This window comes from Peromyscus leucopus, chromosome 8a (genome assembly GCF_004664715.2).
Source record: "Peromyscus leucopus breed LL Stock chromosome 8a, UCI_PerLeu_2.1, whole genome shotgun sequence".
In the NCBI taxonomy this organism is placed as follows: domain Eukaryota; kingdom Metazoa; phylum Chordata; class Mammalia; order Rodentia; family Cricetidae; genus Peromyscus; species Peromyscus leucopus.
The window spans coordinates 54,049,129-54,070,550 of NC_051085.1; the positions used below are offsets into that span (position 1 = coordinate 54,049,129).

The following is a 21,422-nucleotide window of genomic DNA, read 5'->3' on the forward strand; positions in this document are numbered from 1 at the left end:
GGCGCCTTTGTTCCTAGACTTTCCATATAATGCTGTTGGGTGATTTTAATTCTCTGTGCGACCTTGGATGACAGAATGTGACTGACAGAACAAAACTTTGTTATAATTTTATGTTCTCGGAGTTTGAATTCCCCGGGGCCACTCACTGCTGTCCCAGCTGCACAGTGGTGTGTCCTGCCACTCTAATAGGAACTGAGACATCAAATAGAGAAAGATCAAAGTCGAGATTGACTGCCTTTGTTCACAACAGCACAAACAGTAGTTAGTTACCTGTTCCGGCAAGATCTGCTGCGCTGCCTTCTCCACGTCCTCCACCTGGGCACGACTGTCCCTGTGTTTCTTTCTTTGGGCTCTTTTAAATGGTCTCTCAAGATCAGGGACATCCTAAGCCACACGAACAACAACAAAAATTAAATTTGGGGTTAGAGAGGGAGTTGTTTTTTGTTTGTTTGTTTTTGTGTTTTGTTTTACACAGTTAGACACTTTTTACACTGTGATGTACTGTACACTTAGCTTGCCAGTGCCTAAGTGTACCCCCCAACAACAACAAAAAAAGATGCACCAGCCAGTTCTGGAAGCGGTTAGGAACATTCGCAGAAAGCCCTTTTAGGAAGCACGCTGGAACAGCAGCTCCTTGATGCTGCACACTGGCCGTCTTCCCGTGCTGGCTACAGCACAAAGTGGGCACACCACACCACAGGCACTGTTACAGGAGGTGAGGAAGCAGGCGAGACGATCCCGAGCCTCCCGAATGCCGCTGGAAAGGAAATTGCTTTTCTGAGCACAGCAGCCAGATCCTCCAGGCAGGGAGGGGTGGGGGGGGCTGCACACCACCGAACCGCCTGGCTCTGGCTGGCCACAGGCTCTGCCTCCAGCCCAGCCCCCTCCTTCCAAGCATGCTCCCTCTGTGTCTTGGCTTTGTGATCCCAGCAGCAAGCAATGCTCTGATTTCTGTAGCCGAGCAACAGGGCTAAGGGGCGCCGGATGGTGGAAGCTGGCAGGTGGTTTGTCCGAGACCCTGGAAATGGAGGCAGAGCATTCCCAGTGGGGGACTTATAGAGGATACTAGCAGCCATCCTAGGCGGCTATCCGAGGTCCCCGGAAAGATCATCATGATCTCATTCTTACCCCTCTCTTTTTCCCCACAACCTCTTATATAGCGTGACCTTTGCCGGCTGTCCTCTCCTAAAACAAGTTAGAGCAGGAACTGGATAGATAGCTCAGAGGTCAAGATCACATCCGCTCTCGAGAGGACCCAGCACCCACGGTAGGCAGCTCACAACCACCTGTAACTCCAGCTCCAGGGTTTTCTGACGTCTTCCGGCCTCTGACCGCATACACATGAACATACCCCCCCCACACACACACACATCCATGTATACACATCATTAGAAATAGCTTTTAGGGGCTGGAGAGATGGCTTAGTAATTAAGAGCTGATGGCTCTTTCAGAAGACCCGGGTTCAATTCCCAGCATCCAGAGGGCAGCTCACAACTGTCTGTAACTCCAGGATCTAACACCCTCACACAGACTTACATGCAGGCAAAACATCAACGCACATAAAATAAAGTTTAAAAAAACAGTTTTTAAAATTGAGGCATGTAATTCATATACTCAAAACTCAATCCTTTTAAAGCCCATGATTCAATGGGCTTCAGTGGGACTTGGCAGAGGTATGCAGTGGTCACCATAATCAAGTTCTGAACATTTTCATGCCCCCCCAAAAGAACAATGTTTATCAGCAGTCACCTCACCTGCCTTATCCCCAACACTTGCAGCCTCATCTACTCTCAGGCTCCAGAGTTTTTCGGGCTCTCCTGGTCCCCAATAGCCACAAGGTAAAGCCCCCACCTCAGTACCCCGGAATAGGACCTGCATTTGGAGGCAGGGCCTTGAAGGGGGCCACTGAGCTGAGTTCACAGAGCGGGCCCTGACCTAACTCCACGTCCTTGCGAGAGGAAACGGGGCTGCAAGACGTGCGCACACCTGAGGATGATCAGGTGGGGATGCGTGGGGCGTGGGGCGTGGGCCTACGGCAAAGGCGGTGGCGTGGGGGCGGCGGCGGGCTGCGTGGGGCGGCGGCGGGCTGCGTGGGGGCGGCGGCGGGCTGCGTGGGGCGGCGGCGGGCTGCGTGGGGGCGGCGGCGGGCTGCGTGGGGGCGGCGGGGATGAGAGGCCCGCATCCCCCGTGCCCCCCGTCTGCCCTGCGCTCTGACTCGGCACGGGTTCAGCTGAGCGTGTACTGAACTTCACTATGAAGCTGTGAGCCCACACACATGGATCTTTGCTGTCTTATCTCCCCGGGTATTTTGTCGTTAGCAATGAAACCCTAACGCATCACCTGTCTCCAGAATCACATGGAGACTAAGATAAAGTCAGAACTCTTCCGTAACTCCAAAACGTACCACGGAAGACAGGCGCCAGCCTGCGAGATGAGCAGCAAAGACTGAGGTACTGCCTCGGGGAGGGGCAATCAACGTCAGCCTGGCAGAGCCGGGGTTACCTGAAAGGAGGGGACTTCAACGGAGAACATGCCTCCATACATAAGATCCGGCTACAAAGCATTTGCCTCACTAAAAGGACTGATGCAGGAAGGGCCAGCCCATTGTGGGTGGTGCCATCCCTGGGCTGGTGGTCTGGGTTCTGTCAGAAAACAGACCTCCAGTCCCTGCCCTGTTTGAGTTCCTGTCCTGACTTCGTTCCATGATGAACAGCAATATGGACGTGTAAGCCGAATAAACCCTTCCTTCCCTCCCTCCCCAAGTTGCTTTTTGGCCGTGGTGTTGTATTGCAGCAACAGAACCCCTGAGACAGGTGGTAATAATAGCAGAAACGTTCAACTAAGTTGTCTTTCTTTGGGTTTATTTATTGGGGCTGGAGAGATGGCTCGGGCGTTAGAGGTTAGGCTCACAACCAAGAACACTAGCTTTATTTTACGCGTCTGGGTGTTTTGTCTGCATGTATGTCTGTGCACCGGGTGTGCCTGATGGGAGAGCATTTATGTGACTCACTCACGACAGACCCTGGGTCCGAGATCGTAGCCGTACCAACTGGTCTCCTGACTCGGCAGCGACAGGTTCACAGTCAAACTCAAGATCGACTTTTCTGGTTCTTTCTGGAGTGTGATTTCTTTCTTTTTCTTTCTTTCTTTCCTTCTTTCTTTCTTTCTTTCCTTCTTTCTTTCTTTCTTTCCTTCTTTCTTTCTTTCTTTCTTTTTTACAGATTTATTTATTTATTATGTATACAATATTCTGTCTGCACATATCCCTGCAGGCCGGAAGAGGGCGCCAGATCTCATTACAGATGGTTGTGAGCCACCATGTGGTTGCTGGGAATTGAACTCAGGACCTTTGGATGAACAAGCAGTGCTCTTAACCTCTGAGCCATCTCTCCAGCCCATGGAGTGTGATTTCTTTAACGTTCCCTATCTTTTTCATTTGAACTTCTTTGCTTCAGTGACCGCCGAATCTTTGTCAATGGTTTGTCTGGTCGGTTGGTTGTGACAGGGTTTCACGATGTGGCAGAGGCGATACTTGAACTTGAAGCAAATCTCCTGGGCTGAGTGCCAGGATTCTGAGTGTGCACCACTGTACCCAGCTCTCACTGAATCTTGATGATGAGGTCTAATGTCTTAGTGGGACTTGAGAAAAGCGGGATTCAGTGTCCTGGCCTCAAACAGGATTTAACTTAAGAGTCGGAAGCGGCCATATCCTAATTCTTTCTCCCACACTCTTTACCCCTAATTCCTTCCAAGACTTCCATGCCAGGCTGTGGTGGAGTCCCTGGCTCCTCATGCATGAGACCCTGTGCTGGACATCCATCTCTTCTCTGATAAAAAGAGATGGAAGAGACCAGGAGAGAGGGGAGAGGGGGAGAGAGAAGACATGATACATCTATATTAACAAACTAGAGTTCGGTTGGTTTTCCTTTCACTGAGTTATTGGGATTTGCAAAATCCTCCTCTTTTGATTGTTGGCCAATGAGGAAGGTAAGCAGCTCGCGAACCTGTGGACACGGACTGGAGGGAGACCTCCATGTCTGCCTCATCTTGGTACTCCTACAACAGTGACACCAGCCAGCCCCGCCCCCTCCACTTTTGGTGCTGGGAAGGAGAGAGGGGTCTGAGCCGTCCATCCCTGGTCAGGCATGTGAACCTGAACGGGTCGTTCCAAACCATGAAACCACTGGGGTCATGTGATCAAATAAGTACGGCCAGCAAAATATTTTATATAATAGAAGAGAAAATAATGTACTTGTTCTATATAATATGGAAAAGATTGCATTTACACGGTGAGTGTAAATATTGTCTCGTCAAGCTTTTGCTTCTGTGCATGCACGCATGTGTGCACATGCACACACACACACACAGAGGATCATCATAAACAAACATTTTGTACTGGGGGCTAGATGGTCAACGACAGGGTCAGAGTGGCATCCTCTTGGGGGAAGGAGGAAAACCAGGAAAATGGAGTGGAAGGGCCGAAGAGCAGGTGGTGGGGCCCAGGAGCCCCAGGGAACTTCGTAGCACATTAGTGGAGCCTGGTGTTAATTAGCTTTGGAAGCAAAGCAAGCGTCAGGGAGCAGAAAGAGCCTATGAGGCTGAGCAGAGGCTGTGTCTGGTGGCACCACGATGATGAGATGATGGTGAGATGGCCTGACCAAGGAAGGAGCAGGCACCAGATGCCTGGCCTCCGTTTTCTCCTGAAGCTGAATTCAGGGTCTCTGATGAGCCTGAGCAGGAGGGGAAGTGTGCCAGCCCTGCAGAGACTAACACGGCATCGACGTCATCTGTAGTGTGCTGTGCTGTGATGCCGCATCCCGGGAGAGTCCTGCTGCTATGTTGCCATAGCAACATCTTCCCTGCCATGGCCATGTCACTATTATCTCATCACATGGCTTCCTTTGGCTGTGAAAACTGGCTGCCAGGCAGGGCCCCTGCAAACTTCAGTTATCACCATCCCCTGCACAGGGCATGTGGGAACGGATGCCTCTCAAGCCCAGAGACGATCCTGGCAGGGCTACAAGGGTCTGGTGACTTGTGGGTCTTCTGCTTCCTTGTGTCAAAGAGACTGGTCCAGATACCCAGGGGATGGCGGGGCAGACACAACCCTGCCTCCTCGGTGACAGCGGAAACTTGGATCAGGGCCCAGCAGTAGATTCAAACCAGATCCCCTCAACTCAGCGGTGGTGAAATGAGACAAAGAAGGGGGACCCCGTGACTCCAGGGCTTCAAGGAGAACAAAGGCCACCCAGCACCCCGGAGACATCTGGGGACGCTGGCGCAGCAAAATGGACTGGTTTTTGGAGCAGGTTCTGGCTGTCATCCATTCCCTGCTTCGTCTCCATGACGGATTTGCATGCTGATGCTTCCAGTCGCTGCCGCCGAGGAAAGAAAACCCAGATTCTTAAAGCAAAAGCAACAAATGAAAATGTTTAAGAAAAACAAGGGCCGCAGCTGTGCTGGGCCAGACCCACGGGTTCTGTGTCTGTTACACTTTCCTTCCACAGAACACTGAATCCTTCTGTTGCAGGGTCTTGGACGGCGACAGCTTGTTTCCTGGCTCAGAGGGGCTTCGCACAAGGAAGTAGGGCACTGGAAATGCAACGTCCCCCACCCCCAAGTCACACCGATCCAGACTGGTTATCTCATCACATGCATTGAATGATACACATACATGCAGGGAAAATACGGATACACATAAAGATATTTTTTAAAAAAAGAATAGCTGAGATGTCTGGGTGTGACGCACACGCTTTTAATCCCAGCACTCAGGCGGCAGAGCAGGCAGATCTCTGTGAGTTCAAGGCCAGCGAGATCCAGTAAAAGCTCACTGAGGCAGAGCAGCAGGGCCCCCTGCAAGGAGGGAGGCTTGAAGCATGAGTTGCCTGTTGGGCCTCCTGGCTGGCTGCCCTCCGCACCCAGTGCATGAGTCTGGATGGGTGAATGAGGAAGTAGGAGCATCCAGGCTCAGGAAAATCCTACCAAGAAGTTTGGAGAGGGAAGAAGAATCGGGAAGTGAGGAAAGTGAAGGCTGGTGGTCAGCCGCTATCTGGGTGAAGCTAGGACTTTAAAAAAAAATCTGGACTAAGTTGGGCAGTGGTGGTCCATGCCTTTATTCACAACGCTCGGGAAGCAGAGGCAAGCACATCTCTGAGTTCGAAACCAGCCTGGTCTATTATGAGTTCAAGGACAACCAGGGCTACACAGAGAAACTCTATCTTGGAAAACAAAACAAACAAGTAAATCTGAGCTAAATTCACAGAGAAGGGGTAGTCACCCAGACATTGTTCCCTCGAGGCCCCGTCCATTTCCCATGTATAGAAAGAGGGCTTCTAAGTGATGTGTACAGCTTCTGAGCTAATTCCAGAGTGCTTGGGTCCAGCTTCTGCACCCACTGTCTGTGTAGAGGTCATTGGGAAAGCATCTACAAGTTTGCCGGGAGTCTCCCTGCGGGATAAACTCAAGGCCTCTCTGCCAGCTCATAGTGGGTTTTCCTGGTCCTTATCCTCGTGTGACTGTGGGAAAAGGAAACTGCCTTCCGTAGATATCTATCACTTTCCGGTGAGGCCAGGGACTCTTCGAGACACGAGTAAGACTAGCAATCAGAAAACAGTTTTAAAGTGGGCAAGCCGGGGGCCAGGTGATAGTACAGAGGGCAAAGTGCTTGCAGCACAACTGTGAGGACCCGAGTTCAAGCCCCAGAACCCACATTACAAAGGCTGGATGTGGTGGTATGGACTGTAATCCCAGAACTGGGAAGGCAGAGGCAGGCAGATCTCTGAAGAGCACTGCCACCAGCCTGGCCAACTCAGCAGGGGCCGGGCCAATGAGCAGCCTGCTGTCAAAACAACAGCCCAAACAAGCTGAACGGATAATGCTGGAGATTGTCATCTGACCGCCACATATACCCATACACACATGACAACACAGACAGACAGACAGACAGACAGACACACACACACACACACACACACACACACACACACACAGAGTAGGCAAAATTAGGTATTATTGAGAAGATAAAGCGTTGTTAAATAAAAATGATAGCCAGCAGTTTGTACTCATAAACTGAAAAAGAAAGCAGCAAGATTCTGCCACAGACCTTTAAGAAGAGCTAAAACTGGGATAGAGAAATGGCTCAGCAGTGCCGAGCACCCGCAGCGCTCACAAAGAACCCACATTCAATTCCCAGCACCCACATAGCAGCTCACAACAGTCTGTAACTCCAGGTTCAGGGGCTCGGATGCCATCTGCTGGTCTCCAAAGGCATTGCATGCACATGATGCATACGTATGTATGGAAGCCACGCATACATACACATACACACACACACACACACACACACACACACACGCACACGCACACGCACACGCACACGCACGCGCACACGCACGCGCACGCACACATGCAAATAGCTAAGACTGTGGCACACACTTTTAATTCCAGCACCCAGGAAGTAGAGGCAGGCAGATCTCTGTGCCCAAGGCCAGCTTGGTGTCCATAACAAGTTCCAGGCAGCCGGGCTACATCGTGAGACCCCATCTTAAAAAGAAACAGCTGCCGGGCGGTGGTGGCGCACGCCTTTAATCCCAGCACTCGGGAGGCAGAGGCAGGCGGATCTCTGTGAGTTCGAGGCCAGCCTGGGCTACCAAGTGAGTTCCAGGAAAGGCGCAAAGCTACACAGAGAAACCCTGTCTCGAAAAACAAAAAACAAAAAACAAAAACAAAAAAAAAAAAAAAAAAAAAAGAAACAGCTAAGACCCAACTGTGTCACTGCAAGTGTTGGCTAGGATGCCATGGCTTAACTCTCACTTGCTAGTGGGAATGCCGTGTGTGAGCGCTCGTGTGTGTGAGCACCCGTGTGTGTGAGCACCCGTGTGTGTGTGTGAGCACTCCACACAGTCTCTTCATTAGTTACTTTACTGTGAGACTCCTCCTTCACTCAAGGTGGTTGTCCGAGAGAGAACCCGTGTGCACAGAGCCTGGAACTAGCAAGCACAGCCCCTCCATTTGAACAGCCCTGACTAGGAACAGCCCACATGTCCATCACGGAGTGACCTGACAGCCAAGCCGCTGCTGGGAGATGAAGCAGGACACCACACACTCTGACGACATCGGTTCCCCAATATCAAGGTGACAGAGAGTCCAGATTGGAGGATTTTTCACACAGAGAACTTGAGACAACACAAACTGATCTATGGTGGGAAAAAGCTGCTTGGAGGTTGCTCTAGTGTGGGACCGAAAGAAGCAGGAAGTGACCTAAAAGGGACCTGGGAGTGGGGGTGGAGATGCAGTCACTCTCAGCAGGGGAGGCACACCCCTGCCAAAATGTACCAGACGCCAGGCCTGGGGGTGCACAATTTTTTGTGTGACGTGACAGCCCAGAAAGACTAGAAGACCAACAGAAGTCCCTCTTGCCTCTGCAGCTCCCCACCACTCTCAGCTGCCCCAATCTCCCTCACCCTCTCATCAGCTCCCACTCTCACCGACCCACACTGGGCTTTGGTTTCTGCCACACGACCCACGGGACCTGCTCCTGCCATAGTCACGGTTGTCACAGCATGCCGAGCCCAGCCACCGGCTCTCCTCTTTTCCTCCCTTCATTTTACGTCATCTCTGCTCACAGAGGGATAATTCTCCTGCCCTCGTGAGTCCCACCACCTCCGTCTCTTCCTTCCTGTCATCCTCAGCCTGCTTCCTGCAAGTCAGTCTCAGGCTTTACCGACCCCAGTTCCCTCTCCCCACTCTCCCTTGGGGCTCGGCGCTCCTTCTCTTCTGTTCTCCAGGATTCTCACAACTCCACATCCATATCAAGCCCTGGACACCATCTCACTCAGACTTACACCCACTGAGGGGGCTCTGGACCCTCCTGAAATCCAAGATCAAGTTTGGATCTTCCCAAAATGTCCCCTCTCCACCATGACAGAAAATTAGGGCCATCTGACGCTCTTTCATCCCTTCCCCTCCAATCGTCAGTCTCCAGGGCTTTTTGTTTTATTTATTTGTTTTTCTGAGATAAGGTTCACTGTGTAGCCCTGGCTGTCCTGGAACTCACCTGTAGACCAGGCTGGCTTTAAACTCAGAGATCTGCATGCCTCTGCCTCCTAAATTCTGGGATTAAAGGTGTGTGCCGCCACCACCTGGCCAGTCTCCAGTACTAATGTGTGCCGTCCAGCAGGTAGTTTCAAAATCACCCCTCCTCTCCAGGTCCACCACTGCTGTTTACATCAGCTGTTATCATCTCCAACTCATCCCAAGTGCACACTGGCATGGTATAGAATTTGCATGACTCTGGCCTTTTCTCCAAGCAAGCTCTCTAGACCCCTCACCCACTCTGTGAGCCAGTCAACAGCCTTCTAATTGACTGGTGGGTATTTTTTGCTTTTTTTTTATCCAGAATTTAGCACTTCTGGGTACAGACAAACAGTGGAACTGGCATAACCCGATTGCTTCACATGCTTGGCACTGGAAAGAATACAGTAAACATTTGCTGAGTAAAATTTATTAAGAATGAAAACAGGGGTCTATCTGCACACACCAGGTGGATGTGACTGTCCAGAGGTGCTGCTGGGTCTTGGGTGGGGCAGCAAGGACTATGCACATCTCCTCCTAAGCAAATGGAGTGTGTTCCCAAACAGACTCCAAGACCGCACTGAAGCTGGGAGCCTCACTGAAGCATGGGTCATGCCCCAGGAGCCAAAGAAGGCAAGCTCACACTTGTGCTCACTGACATCAATGTCCAAGGTCCGGGGGAAACAAAGGGGCACTGTTGGAAACAAAGTTTTGTTTTGTTTTCTTGAAACAGGGTTTCTCTGTATAGCCCTGGCTGACCTAGAACTCACTCTGTAGACCACAGGCTGGACTCAAACTCAGATATCTACCTGCCTCTGCCTCAAGTAGTGGGATCAAAGGTGTGTACCACCACATCTAGCTTGAAAACTAATCATTTCAATGGAAAAATTACAGAGGAAAATGAGACAGGTGAGGTTAAATGACAAAAGGAAAATGAAGCCTCGGGAAAAGATCTGTGGGGCGACCACAGAGTCACACACACTGGCTATATCTCAAAGGACAGAAGTCTGTCTCATCAGCTCTGAGGCTCAGGATGCAAGAACAGCATGAGCACCTAGTGTGTGGTGATGGCCATAACCACACTCCTGAATGGCACAGAGCAAGAGAGGAGAGGGCACTGATGAGGCGTCCTTTTACAAGGACCTTGACCCCCCTCTCAGGAGGGTACCTTATGGTCTGATGGCCTCCCAGAGCCTGGTTTCTAAATACTGTCTTCCTGAAACACCTGGTCTTTAGAGTAGACTTATTCAAGTAATTTAAGTCAGTTCTTTCTTTCCATTTATCAAAAGCAGGGGTGGGGCTGGAGAGATGGCCCAGCAGGGAAGAGTGCATCCTACTTGTGCTCCCATTTGCTTGTAACTCCAGCTCGAGGGGATCTGATGCCCTCTTCTGGCCTCCTCTGGACCTGCACCCATGTGCACCAACCCACTCACTGACACAGACATATACACACTGTTAAACATAAAAATAAAACAGAAGAGCAGGTTCTCCTGATTATAAAGGTAAGAATGTGAAAGAATCAGGATAACACACACACACATACACACACTCACACACAGAAAGACTGACCTAGCTTCACTTAGACGCTATTCTGTGTGGTCTCAAGAAGGTAAACAAGTACAGAAATTGGCAGTCAGGAATGTTCATGGAAAACTGAATAGAGAAACTGACTGCTCCAGCTAATACTAGGAAAAGTTGGCATGCATGCGTTTTGTAAGTCTCTTGTTTCACCTAAATTTAAAATGTGGTTTAAGATAATTTTTATCATATAACTACCATATGAAATAGCATATAAAAGACTTAGCTTGGAGATACACTCGGGAGAATGCTGACTAGCAATGCACACAGTTCTGCATTCAATCCTTAGTACCCTCCATAGGCAACCCAAGGACTCTCCTGAGGTTGAAGGCATAATCCAGGAGCTGGGCTGCCCATGCAGGATGTGGACTGGAAGTCTGGAGGCAAAGGGACAATGAAGTGCTGGCCACATCAGTATGAGGCACCTGTAGGTTGAAGGGAAGAGGCCTGGTCCCCTGTGAGAATCCATGACTGAGCTTTAAAAGCCATTAACTCGTGTAATCAAACACTTGAAGCCTCCTGGCAGAGGGGCTGTACAGTAGTGCAGCTCTCGGCGGGACAGAGGGGCTTCCCAGCAGAGGGACTTTGAAGTCAGAAACTAGAGACAGGAAGGAGGAGACAGGGCGCTCAGCAATGAGTCCCCATCCCAGGGCCTGTGAGCTCCAGGCACTGAAAATGACCCACAGCCCACAACACAGGTCCTGCGTTAGCATCGGAGTCACCAGCATGAACATGGACTGGGAAAGGAGCGTGAGTCACCAGTCACATGCCTGGTCAATGAATGTGTCCGGGCACCACGCGGGACCAAACTCAGTACAACTCTTCTCCTTGCTGTGACAGAATACCTCACAGAAGCAAGTTATTCTGGCTCCGGGCTCAGAGGGTCCGTCATGGCGGCCATGCATGACGGTTAGAACAGCCCAGACAGTGGTAGTGGGAGCTTGAGTCTTCCCACGTCTCAGCGGCAGACAGAAGGGCTGAAAGGGCCCCGGACCCTCAAGGACCTGCCCTCACGATGTACCTCCACCAACCATGCCTGCCGCCCTAAGGCTTTCACAGCCCCCTCCAACAGCACCCCCAGCCGGGGACCAAATATTCAAACACATGGACCTGTCTGTGGCTGAAACTTCACATTCAGATGCAACAGCTAACAATCCTGTTCTGTGAGTGAGAAGGGGGAGAGAGGAAATGCCGCTGGGGAACTGCAGATGATGCCAGATGGTGAGGCTGCCCTGGACTGCACTGGGGTCCAGTACAGCCGGAGCCAGGTGAGGAGGAGGGAGGTCCCCAAGGGTCTGGAGAACCTGCTTCCCAGGAATGGAGTCACGTTCTCCCAGCTCTGAAGAACCACAGCTTAGGAGGTAAAACCCACACTTGGGAGTAGGAACATTCTCTCGGCGGCATCCACTCCCCTGGGGTGCTGCTATGGCTGAACAGACTACCTCTGTTTGTGCAGGGTGGGGCGACTCTTATCAGGCCTGTTGCACCCTCTCCCCCGAACCCGGCTTGGTTAAAAATACTGAAGTCCAAGGCACCATTCCTAGACACTCTGACTTAAGTCAAAAGTAAGGCCCCCACTGTAGGTATTTCCCGAAAGCTCTCCAAGAGACCCTGATGTGCAAGGTGGAGGTGCCTGGATGAGGGTCAAATGGCCAGGAATATAATATAGTAACAAGGTGGGAACTCTTGAGGCAGCAATGGGAAAGAAGATGGTGAATTTGACAGGCAGGCCATAAAGATGCAAAATAAAATGTTCCATTTGATGGGATACAGAGGTGGTCTAGGACCGCCAGGTTCCAGATGCAGGCATTCATTCAGCCTGAGCCTGTGGCTGTGACTGTCAGAGGTGTTGGAGAGGAACATTGCGGCGTCTAGGATGACTTCCTTGCAAGTATGTGCTGTGGTGTGGTGAGTGGTTTGTGTTTCTGTATCCTGCTTGTTTTCTGGACCCTGTTTCCAGCTGCACCCATCATGGCCTGGGGGTGGGGAGTGGCAGGAAGCACCCCTCCAGAGAATGTTCTGAACACACACACACACACAAGCCACACACACACAACACACATCCTCAGCCTTAGCCTGTCCCCTGTGCTTCCGCCGACCACTTAGGCCTCAGCATCTCACCTATCGGGTGTCCAGGTAGGGACCAGACTGACAAGGAAGCCATGCCAGGCCCTACTTGGGCTCTATTAGAAACTGTGATTCGAGGAAAATGTCCTCAATCCCCCACCCAGGATTCACAGAACTGCAAGTGTCTCCAAACCCCCAACTGGCTGAGCTTGTCCCTCTTTCTGAAGGACTGATCATCTATCTTCTCACCAAAGCCCTTTCCTACGTCTGGGTGCATCTGAGAAGACTGATTCACCACCAGGACTGAGGTCAGGTTGCAGCTCCTCTCCATGTGGCCAAAGGTGCCACTGACTCTGGGTATGAATCAGATAGGTCTCTCAGATATGAATAGTCCAGAACAGAGGAAGGAAGAGGTCACATAGCCCGGTGATGGGTGTTCTGGGCCCCAGATGCTCAGGAGCCACCTAAGGCTTTCCTCTCTAACAAGGAACCCTGGAGAGAGCAGTGTGGGAACAAGAGCCCTAAGAACGAGGACCCAAGAGGCAGATGCCACATGGGCTCTCCACTGGTGGAACCACCAAGCCACGTCCAGATCAGCCATATCCTGGTCATAACCAGAATAGAATCATGGATTTCTCAGTTTTGCTAGGACCTTTGTAGGTGCCATGGAGTTGGGTTTGATATTTTACACACACACACACACACACACACACACACACACACACACACACACACACAATATTTGGCTGTAAAGAGTTTTAGCTGTGTTAACATTTACATGCATATTTCACCTCTATGGCCAAGATCTAGAGCGACTAGGAGGTGCTACATGCAGGCTTCAGTCACTGGGCACACCTGTCACACCTGTCCCTTCCAATTAATGCAGTTTCTAATGTCCTCCGTGGCCTCTCTAATTACCTGCTGGTGAGGACTTTGTGCTAGGCGGCTGCTCAGGAGAGGCAGATGCAAGCCCTTGTGGTAAGTGTGGAGGTCCGTGGCCATGGTCTGAGGAGCTACATCTGTGAAGAGAGGACACACACTCAGCACAGGGCAGGCCTGGAGACAGGGGATGACGTCACCTGGCTGAAGAGAGAGAGCCATAGGTGAAGGGCAGGGCCCTCAGAGCAACAGCCATGGGGCACATGCACCTTAGCTACAGCCTTGTGACTTTACTGATCCCCGTGGCCACCTGGCTACACAGTCGGATGGTTTTTCCTGGGTGAACACAATACCGTAGGTCACTCTGCCTCCCTGGAGATCCCCAAAGCCTCATTTACCAATGGACTTGAAAAGACCCTACAGAACAGAACGGGGTGTGTCCTATCCAGTCCCCATATCAGCTTCAGCTACCTGACTGCTCAGCACTGCTCTAGACACGATTCAACTATGCAGAAAGACAGACTGCAGCTTTCTTCGGATTTATCGGGAACTGACTTTGCTCTGGAACTGTCTGTCCCCTCCCCCCCGTACTCCAGACATGGAGTTCTCCTCCAGCCTGCATCTTCACAAGAGGAGGAGGAGGAAGAAGAAGAAAGCATACACCGTACATGGATACAGGTTGCCAGACGGGGCATCTTCAGACGACTTGTAATGGAAGCAGCTTGGGAAGTGCTTCCTATGGGAGACTCACTGGGGAGCCAGGTGACGCCCCTGGCCATCCTCCAAGGGCCAGATGCGCGGCCTGAAGTCCTGGTTGGTTGGTTTTTAACCAGCCAGGACTGAGCGTGGGGCGTTGATGCCTCACACAGAACACTGATGGGAAGAGAGGGATGTAGTTTGACACCGTTGCCCTTTATTGCCACTGTGCTGGGGGCGGGAGCTCACATGACCACCAAGGGTATTTAGGGAATGTAATAAAAAATATCTCTGATAGGGTCTTATGTAGCCCAGGCTGGCCTCTAATTCGTTATATAGCCAAGGATGACTTAAATCCCCGACTCTCCTGCCTCACCTCCCCAGCGCTGGCAGGACATGTGTGGGACATCACACAGTCTCTGCTGTCCTAAGGATCAAACCAAGGGCTTTGTTAAGGAAGCTACTGTGATAACCGGGCTACAACCCCGGCCCCTGACTTTTCTTTAATTGTATCTTCATTCAATTAAAGAGGAACAGCAATCTGCCACGAGCAGCTCCATTTAATTCTGCAGAAGACGCCTCCCCCACCACGTATCTGACGACCTACATCTCACTAAAGCCAGGGCTGTACTGTAAATGCCCTCACCTCCAGGCCTGCCATCCTCAGGCCCTACCATCAGGCCAGAGGTCCTTTCTTGGTCCACACAGCTGGTGTCCAGGTGCCCTGAGAGCAGGTGTGAGCCCCAGCTCCTGCCCCCTCTCCCTCCCCCACCGCCCTCCACTGTCTCTCCACCGGGGCGCCAGCTGTGCCCGCCCAACCAGGCTGGGATCTTTCAGGTCCCACAGTCAGGTCCAGGCAGACTCACCACTGGCTCCAGGCCACTCTGTTGCCACAACAAGGCAGCCCTGGCAACGAGTGCAGAAGACTTGGTGTGTTCTGCCCGCCCAGTGTTCAGCCTCTGGCCCTGTGGCACGGGCTGTCTGACTCTGGGGAGACTTGGGTTCTCCAAGCTATGGCTCTCCTGCTCTCTTTTGGATCTTTTCTCCTAAGTGCCTGCGGATGTTGGGGTTGGACTCCGGCTCTCCATGGCACGACCCACTGTAGAAAGCGGCTTCGCGTTGCCTGCCACCGACATCCCTTTCGCACCTAGTTAGGCGTGGAAATACAAGCCACGCTGTTTCTATTCTTCGATTTGGAAACATGAAGCAACCACCTTTGAGCTCCGCTCTCCGCCAAGCAGAGGTGCCGCAGCCTTGTTCCTGCGCCCTACCGTCCCAGGTCTTCCACGTGCTGTGCTTGCGATGACCCCAGGTCCCTCAGCCTTCGAGGAGCCTCTTCTCACTCCAGCTTTTACAGCCAAGCACTGAGAAGATGGCCCTTGGTGGTCCCCCAGGCACTCGAGTTGGCTCTGCCATTAAGAACACTCCTGGGGCTGGGCGATGGTGGCACACGGGAGGCAGAGGCAGGAGGATCTCTGTGAGTTCGAGGCCAGCCTGGGCTACAAAGCGAGTTCAGGAAAGGCGCAAAGCTACACAGAGAAACCCTGTCTCGGAAAAAAAAAAAAAAAAAAAAAAGACAGTGCACCCCACTGCCCCTTCTATTCCCTTCTGCCGCCACCCCCGTTCCTCCCCATCCCTCCCCTCCGCCCTCAGAACCACCCGTCACTCACCACAGAGCACACAAGCCGCCGCACACCCCTGAGAATCTCTGTGAGCGCCGTCAGACCGGGTTTGGAGAAGGCTGCTGTGCAGGCTAGCTCTATGTCAACTTAAACACTAGCTATAGTCACCTGAGAGGAGGGAACCCGTGTCTCCTCGGAAGATCAGGCTGTGGATAGACAGGCCTGTTGGGCATTTTCTTAATTGATGATTGAAGGGAGAAGACCCAGCCCATTCTGGGTGGTGCCATCCCTGGGCTGGTGGTCCTGGATTCTAGAAGAAGCAGGCTGTGTGGGCTGGAGAGATGACTCAGAGGTTAAGAGCACTGGCTGCTCTTCCAGATGGTCCTGAGTTCAATTCCTAGCAACCACATGGTGCCTCACAATCATCTGTAGTGGGATCTGATGCTCTCTTCTGGCACAAAGTCATACTTGCAGATAGAGCTCTCATGCATAAAGTAAATAAATAAATCTTAAGAAAAAAAAAAGCAGGCTGAGCAAGCTATGAGGAGCAAGCCAGTAAGCAGCACCCCTCCATGGCCTCTGGATCAGCTCCTGCCTCCAGGTTCCTGCCCTGCTTGAGTTCCTGTCCTGACTTCTTTCAATGATGAACAGTGATGTGGAAGTGTAAGGCAAATAAACCCTTTCCTCCCCAAGTTGCTGCTGGTCATGGTGTTTCTTCACAGAAATAGCCACCCTGACTAAGACAGCTGGTGCAGGAGATGGGAGAGAGAGTTAGGTAATCTCCCCCAATAACCTCCCTGTTCAGAAAACCCAGGGCAGACTTACTGTTTTCTTGGTTTTGTTATAATTTGTTATTTATGTGTGTCTATGTGCGGGTGCCCACAGAGAGCAGAAGAAGGCATCAGATGCCCTGGAGCAGGAGGTACAGGCAGTTTTGAGTGATTCCAGGGTGCTAGAAACCGAACCCAGGTGCGCTGGAAGAGCAGCAGGCATGCTGACTCAACTCTCCAGCCTTGTTGTTGGTTTGTTTTGTTTTTCAAGACAGGGTTTCACTGTGTAGCCATGGCTGTCTCTGTAGACCAGGCTGGCCTCAAACTCACAGAGATCCGACTGTCTTTGCCCACTCCCTTTACTCTCCTCCACATCACACCACCCTACCCCTGTGCCTCCCCAGTGCTGGGATTAAAGGCATGCGCCATCACTACCAGGCTCTCCAGCCTATTTTTGTTTCTGAGACAAGGTCTTGTGTGTCACAGAAAAGCCTTAACCTCTGTGTGTAACGAAGGATGACTCCAGCCCTGCCACACAGTGCCAAGCCTCAGCTACTCTTCACGACCCCCTTTATGCCTTCAAAACCGGTAGCACCTGGGTGGTTCCTATACGACCAAGTTCAGATGCCAGCTCAAGGCACAACGTTGGCCATGTTGGGAACACAGCTTCTCTGTGCTGACTCTCAGGAAACACTTCCCAGAAGATTTCACCTCAAAGATGCTGGTCATGTCTTAATCACGGCTAATTTCTCAGCTCCAGCTGACCAGCATCGAGTATCCCAGCAAAACCAAGGTCTCACTTTAGTAATCTGTTCTCTTGTTAATCACGGCTGAGTCTTCGGCCATAACTAACTGGAACACAGATTCTTCACACGAAAAGCCCAGGAGAGTCTTTGCTTCCCTCTGACATTTCAGCAGCCAGGCCCCCACTGTCAGCACGGCTCTCAATGTTCTCATCTTCTGAGCTCCCACAGAACAGCCCACTGAGCTCTCAGCACTCAAGGGTTTTGCTGGTCCAAAATTCCAAAGTCCTTCCACAATCCTCCCCAAAACAACATCGTCAAATCTGTCAGCAATACCCCCACTATCCTGGTACCAACTTGTCTCAGTTAGGGTGACCATTGCTGTGAAACATCACCATGACCAAAAAGCAAGTCGGGGAGGAAAGAGTTTATTTGGCTTACACTTCCACATTGCTGTTCATCATTAACGGGAGTCAGGACAGGAACTCAAGCAGGGCAGGAACCTGGAGGCAGGAGCTGATGCAGAGGCCATGGAGGGGTGTTCCTTCCACCATGGGCTGGACCCTCCCTTATCAATCACTAATTATGAAAATGCATTCTAGCCTGATCTCATGGAGGCATTTTTCTCAACGGAGGCTCCCTTCTCTCTGATGACTCTAGCTTGTGTCAAGTTGACATAAAACTGCCTGGTGTACCTACTTTCAGTCCATCATCTTACAGTTCAAACCTTGATCTTTGCTCAGATCCTCGTTTGCTTTCCCAGCTCTCTACATACAACAAAGTGTGATGGGCAGGGTGACATCTGCTTCCCCTGGGCACCTGGGCATGCATTCTTCCCAATCTGGTGTGAGAGCCCACCCCCTCCTCCATCATCAGTTATAATGTGCTGGATGCTGGCTTCTCACATTCCAACAAGGATTCCCATCATCTGTGGGGCAGAAGCATGATGCAGCTAGGAGGCTGCTGATGCCTCAGCTTAGACACATCCTTAGAAGGTCTGACAGGAATGCTATCTGCAGGGAAGACATGCCCTGGGAGCCTTTAGTTCAGGAAATCTGAGAATATTGTGGTGGGTGCCATCGTCCTCAGGGCCCACCTTCCTGTGGCCGCTAGCGTTTGTACATGTGAGCTTGGGTGAGGAGATCACATCTAAGGGTCTCTTCAGATGACCCTTCTGCCGCTGCTGCTTCTCCACAGACCCCAGGCTGACACAGGAGCGGGCGTGGTGAAAAAGCTCTTTGTCTGAAGTCCGCTGTTCCTTCAGCGCCTCGTGTGTGTGTTGTCCCCGAGTGGGATGGCACCGTGAGAGGATTCGGACAGGGACAATTGTCTCAGAACTCTTTAGCTTGATTGTCCCCGAGCTGCACATGTTGCGGTCAAGTGAGGCCCACAATCTGGGGCGGTGCCAGAGAATTAGACAGCGTGAGGACTGAGGATCGTCCTATTGTGTGCCAGCCCGGCCTGGCCTCCACACTTAGGAGACAGCGAGGGGACAGCTATGCAGTTGACTGACTGAGGCACTGAGCAATGAGCCAGGTGGCTGGGCTCAGGCGCTGCCTTACAGTGTGCAGCCCACCTGGAGATATTGTCTCCTCCGTGGTGGCCCGGGGTCTCCCTGCATTGCTTGTGGTTTTAGCCGATGGCTGGTTTCACCCAAGTGTATCTTTTAGCAGTTCCCAAGAGTAAGGGGCCCATGACTTCTGATCATAGAGTGGCCCCATTGCTGCCCTGTACTGTGACATAGGTAAGGAATTAGTCATCTTCTGTAGTCTCTGAACAACCATCTGAGTTCGAATGGGACCAGCTCTCTGTTATAAAGTGACAGAGTGACAAGGACCTGGGGGGAGTTTGTTGAGGGTGCATTAGTGGGAATCCGTCAATGACGCCTTGGGCATGAGCTTCACAGAAGGGACAGGATGGTTACAGAAGGAGGCCGTGACTGGATAGCCACCTCACCCCCGGCAGTCCCCTTAACTCTGAGTCAGGACGAGGAATTGCATGCAGTTGAGGGCAAAGGCAAGAACTGGGAAATCAAGCCTTGTCCCTTGGCTGTGTTCTAAGGAGCTTGTGGTGACCTGTCATCCCTTGGTATTGGGTCCTGGGGTAGGGAGATTCAGTAAGGCCCAAATCTAACTTCACGTGGACTCCAACATGGGGTGGGAGAAGACAGACAGGGGATGCCCAGGGATGCCACACACGCTTCTCTGCTGAGCACTGTGCCTGCCACATCAGGATGGGAGGCAGGGCAGTGACTACCGGGGAGCGCTTGCATTCACTGGTGTCAATAAAGTGAAGCCCCTCTTGAATCCACTGAAGCTGGTTATTTAAAAAGAGTAAAAGAGAAAGAAGCCAGCCTCAGTCATGTGATGTCAGGTGTTCTGAAAGGTTGAGAATGGTTGGCCACTTAGCAGCCACAGACAGGATAGTTTTCAAAAATAACACAAAAGGAGAAAATTATTGGTTAGAGTTCATTTGGACACCGTCACTGGTAGCCGACTGGGAGGTCCAGTGCCAGGGCATGCATAAACCCAAACACACACACACACACACACACACACACACACACACACACACACACACAGTATAAAAATAATTGTAAAAAAAAATCACAGTAGAGGCCAGTAAAATAAATCACAAACAGAAATCAGCAAAGCCCAAAGTTGGTTACTTTAAAAAGAATTAGTTGTATCTGGGCAGTGGTGGCACTTGCCTTTAATCCCAGTACCTGGGAGGCAGAAGCAAGTGGATCTCTTTGAGTTCAAGGCCAGTCTGGTCTACAAAATGAGTTCCAAGACAGCCAGGGCTGTCATATAGAAAAACCCTGTCTCAAAAAAGCAAAAACAAAAACAAAAATTAGTTGTATTGAGCAAGTTCCCACAATATTGGTAGAGACATTTTAAAACATGATGAATTTGAAGATGAGGAATGGATCCTGTAGATTTTAGGGGACTGTCAGAAAGGGTCCCAGACTGTCTCCCTCTGTAGCCCAGGCTGGCCTGAACTCACGGAAACCTCGCTGCCTCAGCCTCCTGAGCTTTGGGATTAAGGGTGTGAATCTCTACCACGGGCAAAGCATTGTCTTTCGAGCTCCGGAATCTTTGTACCCTGCTTGGCTGACACTGACCAAGAGCTTTTGTAAGGAACTGATTAGTCCAACTTCCCATGGTTGTGGACAATCTCTCACCAGCCTCGTCTCACAGGCCAAGTCCTTGAGGTCTGTCGGGAACAGGATCCAGCAGAAATGACATTCTTTTCCAAATGAATCGCCGGATGATTCTGTCCTGCTGGAGGCTGTTTTGATGAAAGTCATTGTGAATATTTGTCTTGTTCATGAAGTCTGAGAATACTGTGCCACTGGTTGGAGTGGGCTACACACAAGAGTCTCACTTCCAGAGAGGATTAACTGAGGAAAAACCCTTCCTGGATGTGGACAGCACCATCCTGTGGGCAGAGATCTGGGCTGGAATAAAGAAGAGAGGGAGTTGAGCATTAGCTCCCATTTCTACTTGCTTCCCGATTGATGGGATGTGACAGCCGCTCACATTTCTGCTGTCCTGCCCACAAGGATGGAAACCTGAACTGTGATCTGAAATCCTTTCTTCTTCCTTACAATGCTCTTTTCAGAAAAGAATGGGAAAGTTAATTAAGACAGACAGTAAACTGGTGCTGGAGGAGTAAGGGTGTTGCTGAGATACACGTGACCGTGTGGCCCATAGACTTTTGGACCTGGATGTGGGGGAAATGGGGAGAAGTTTGAGGCCAAAGGTTAGAGAAGTTCTAGAAAGCTATAATCAGAACTTAATGAATCCTTTGAGTGAGAGTTCCTGAGATCAGGGCACTGAGAGAAATGTAGTCCATGAGGCTTCGGAGGGGAACAGGGACACTATTTGCAAAGGGACTAGAGGACATTTACATCATATTCTGGCAGAGATCCTGGTTGTATCTTTCCTTTAACCTGAACAAAATGAGTGAGGCTGAATTTAAAAATGGAGACG

The 21,422-nt window shown here is 51.2% G+C and overlaps 1 protein-coding gene across 1 annotated transcript in view; it reads right to left on the reverse strand.

Moving 5' to 3' along the window:
• Window positions 1–15,035, reverse strand: part of LOC114691388 — a 60,738-nt gene extending 45,703 nt beyond the window's left edge. The window contains exons 1-3 of the mRNA XM_037200375.1: window positions 14,939–15,035; window positions 13,636–13,736; window positions 271–384 (exon numbers count right to left, since the gene is read on the reverse strand). Of these exons, the coding sequence (XP_037056270.1) occupies window positions 271–384; window positions 13,636–13,736; window positions 14,939–14,969 (246 nt within the window). The 5' untranslated portion in view covers window positions 14,970–15,035. The remainder of the gene's footprint in view (window positions 1–270; window positions 385–13,635; window positions 13,737–14,938) is intronic.
• Window positions 15,036–21,422: the final 6,387 nt, after the last annotated feature.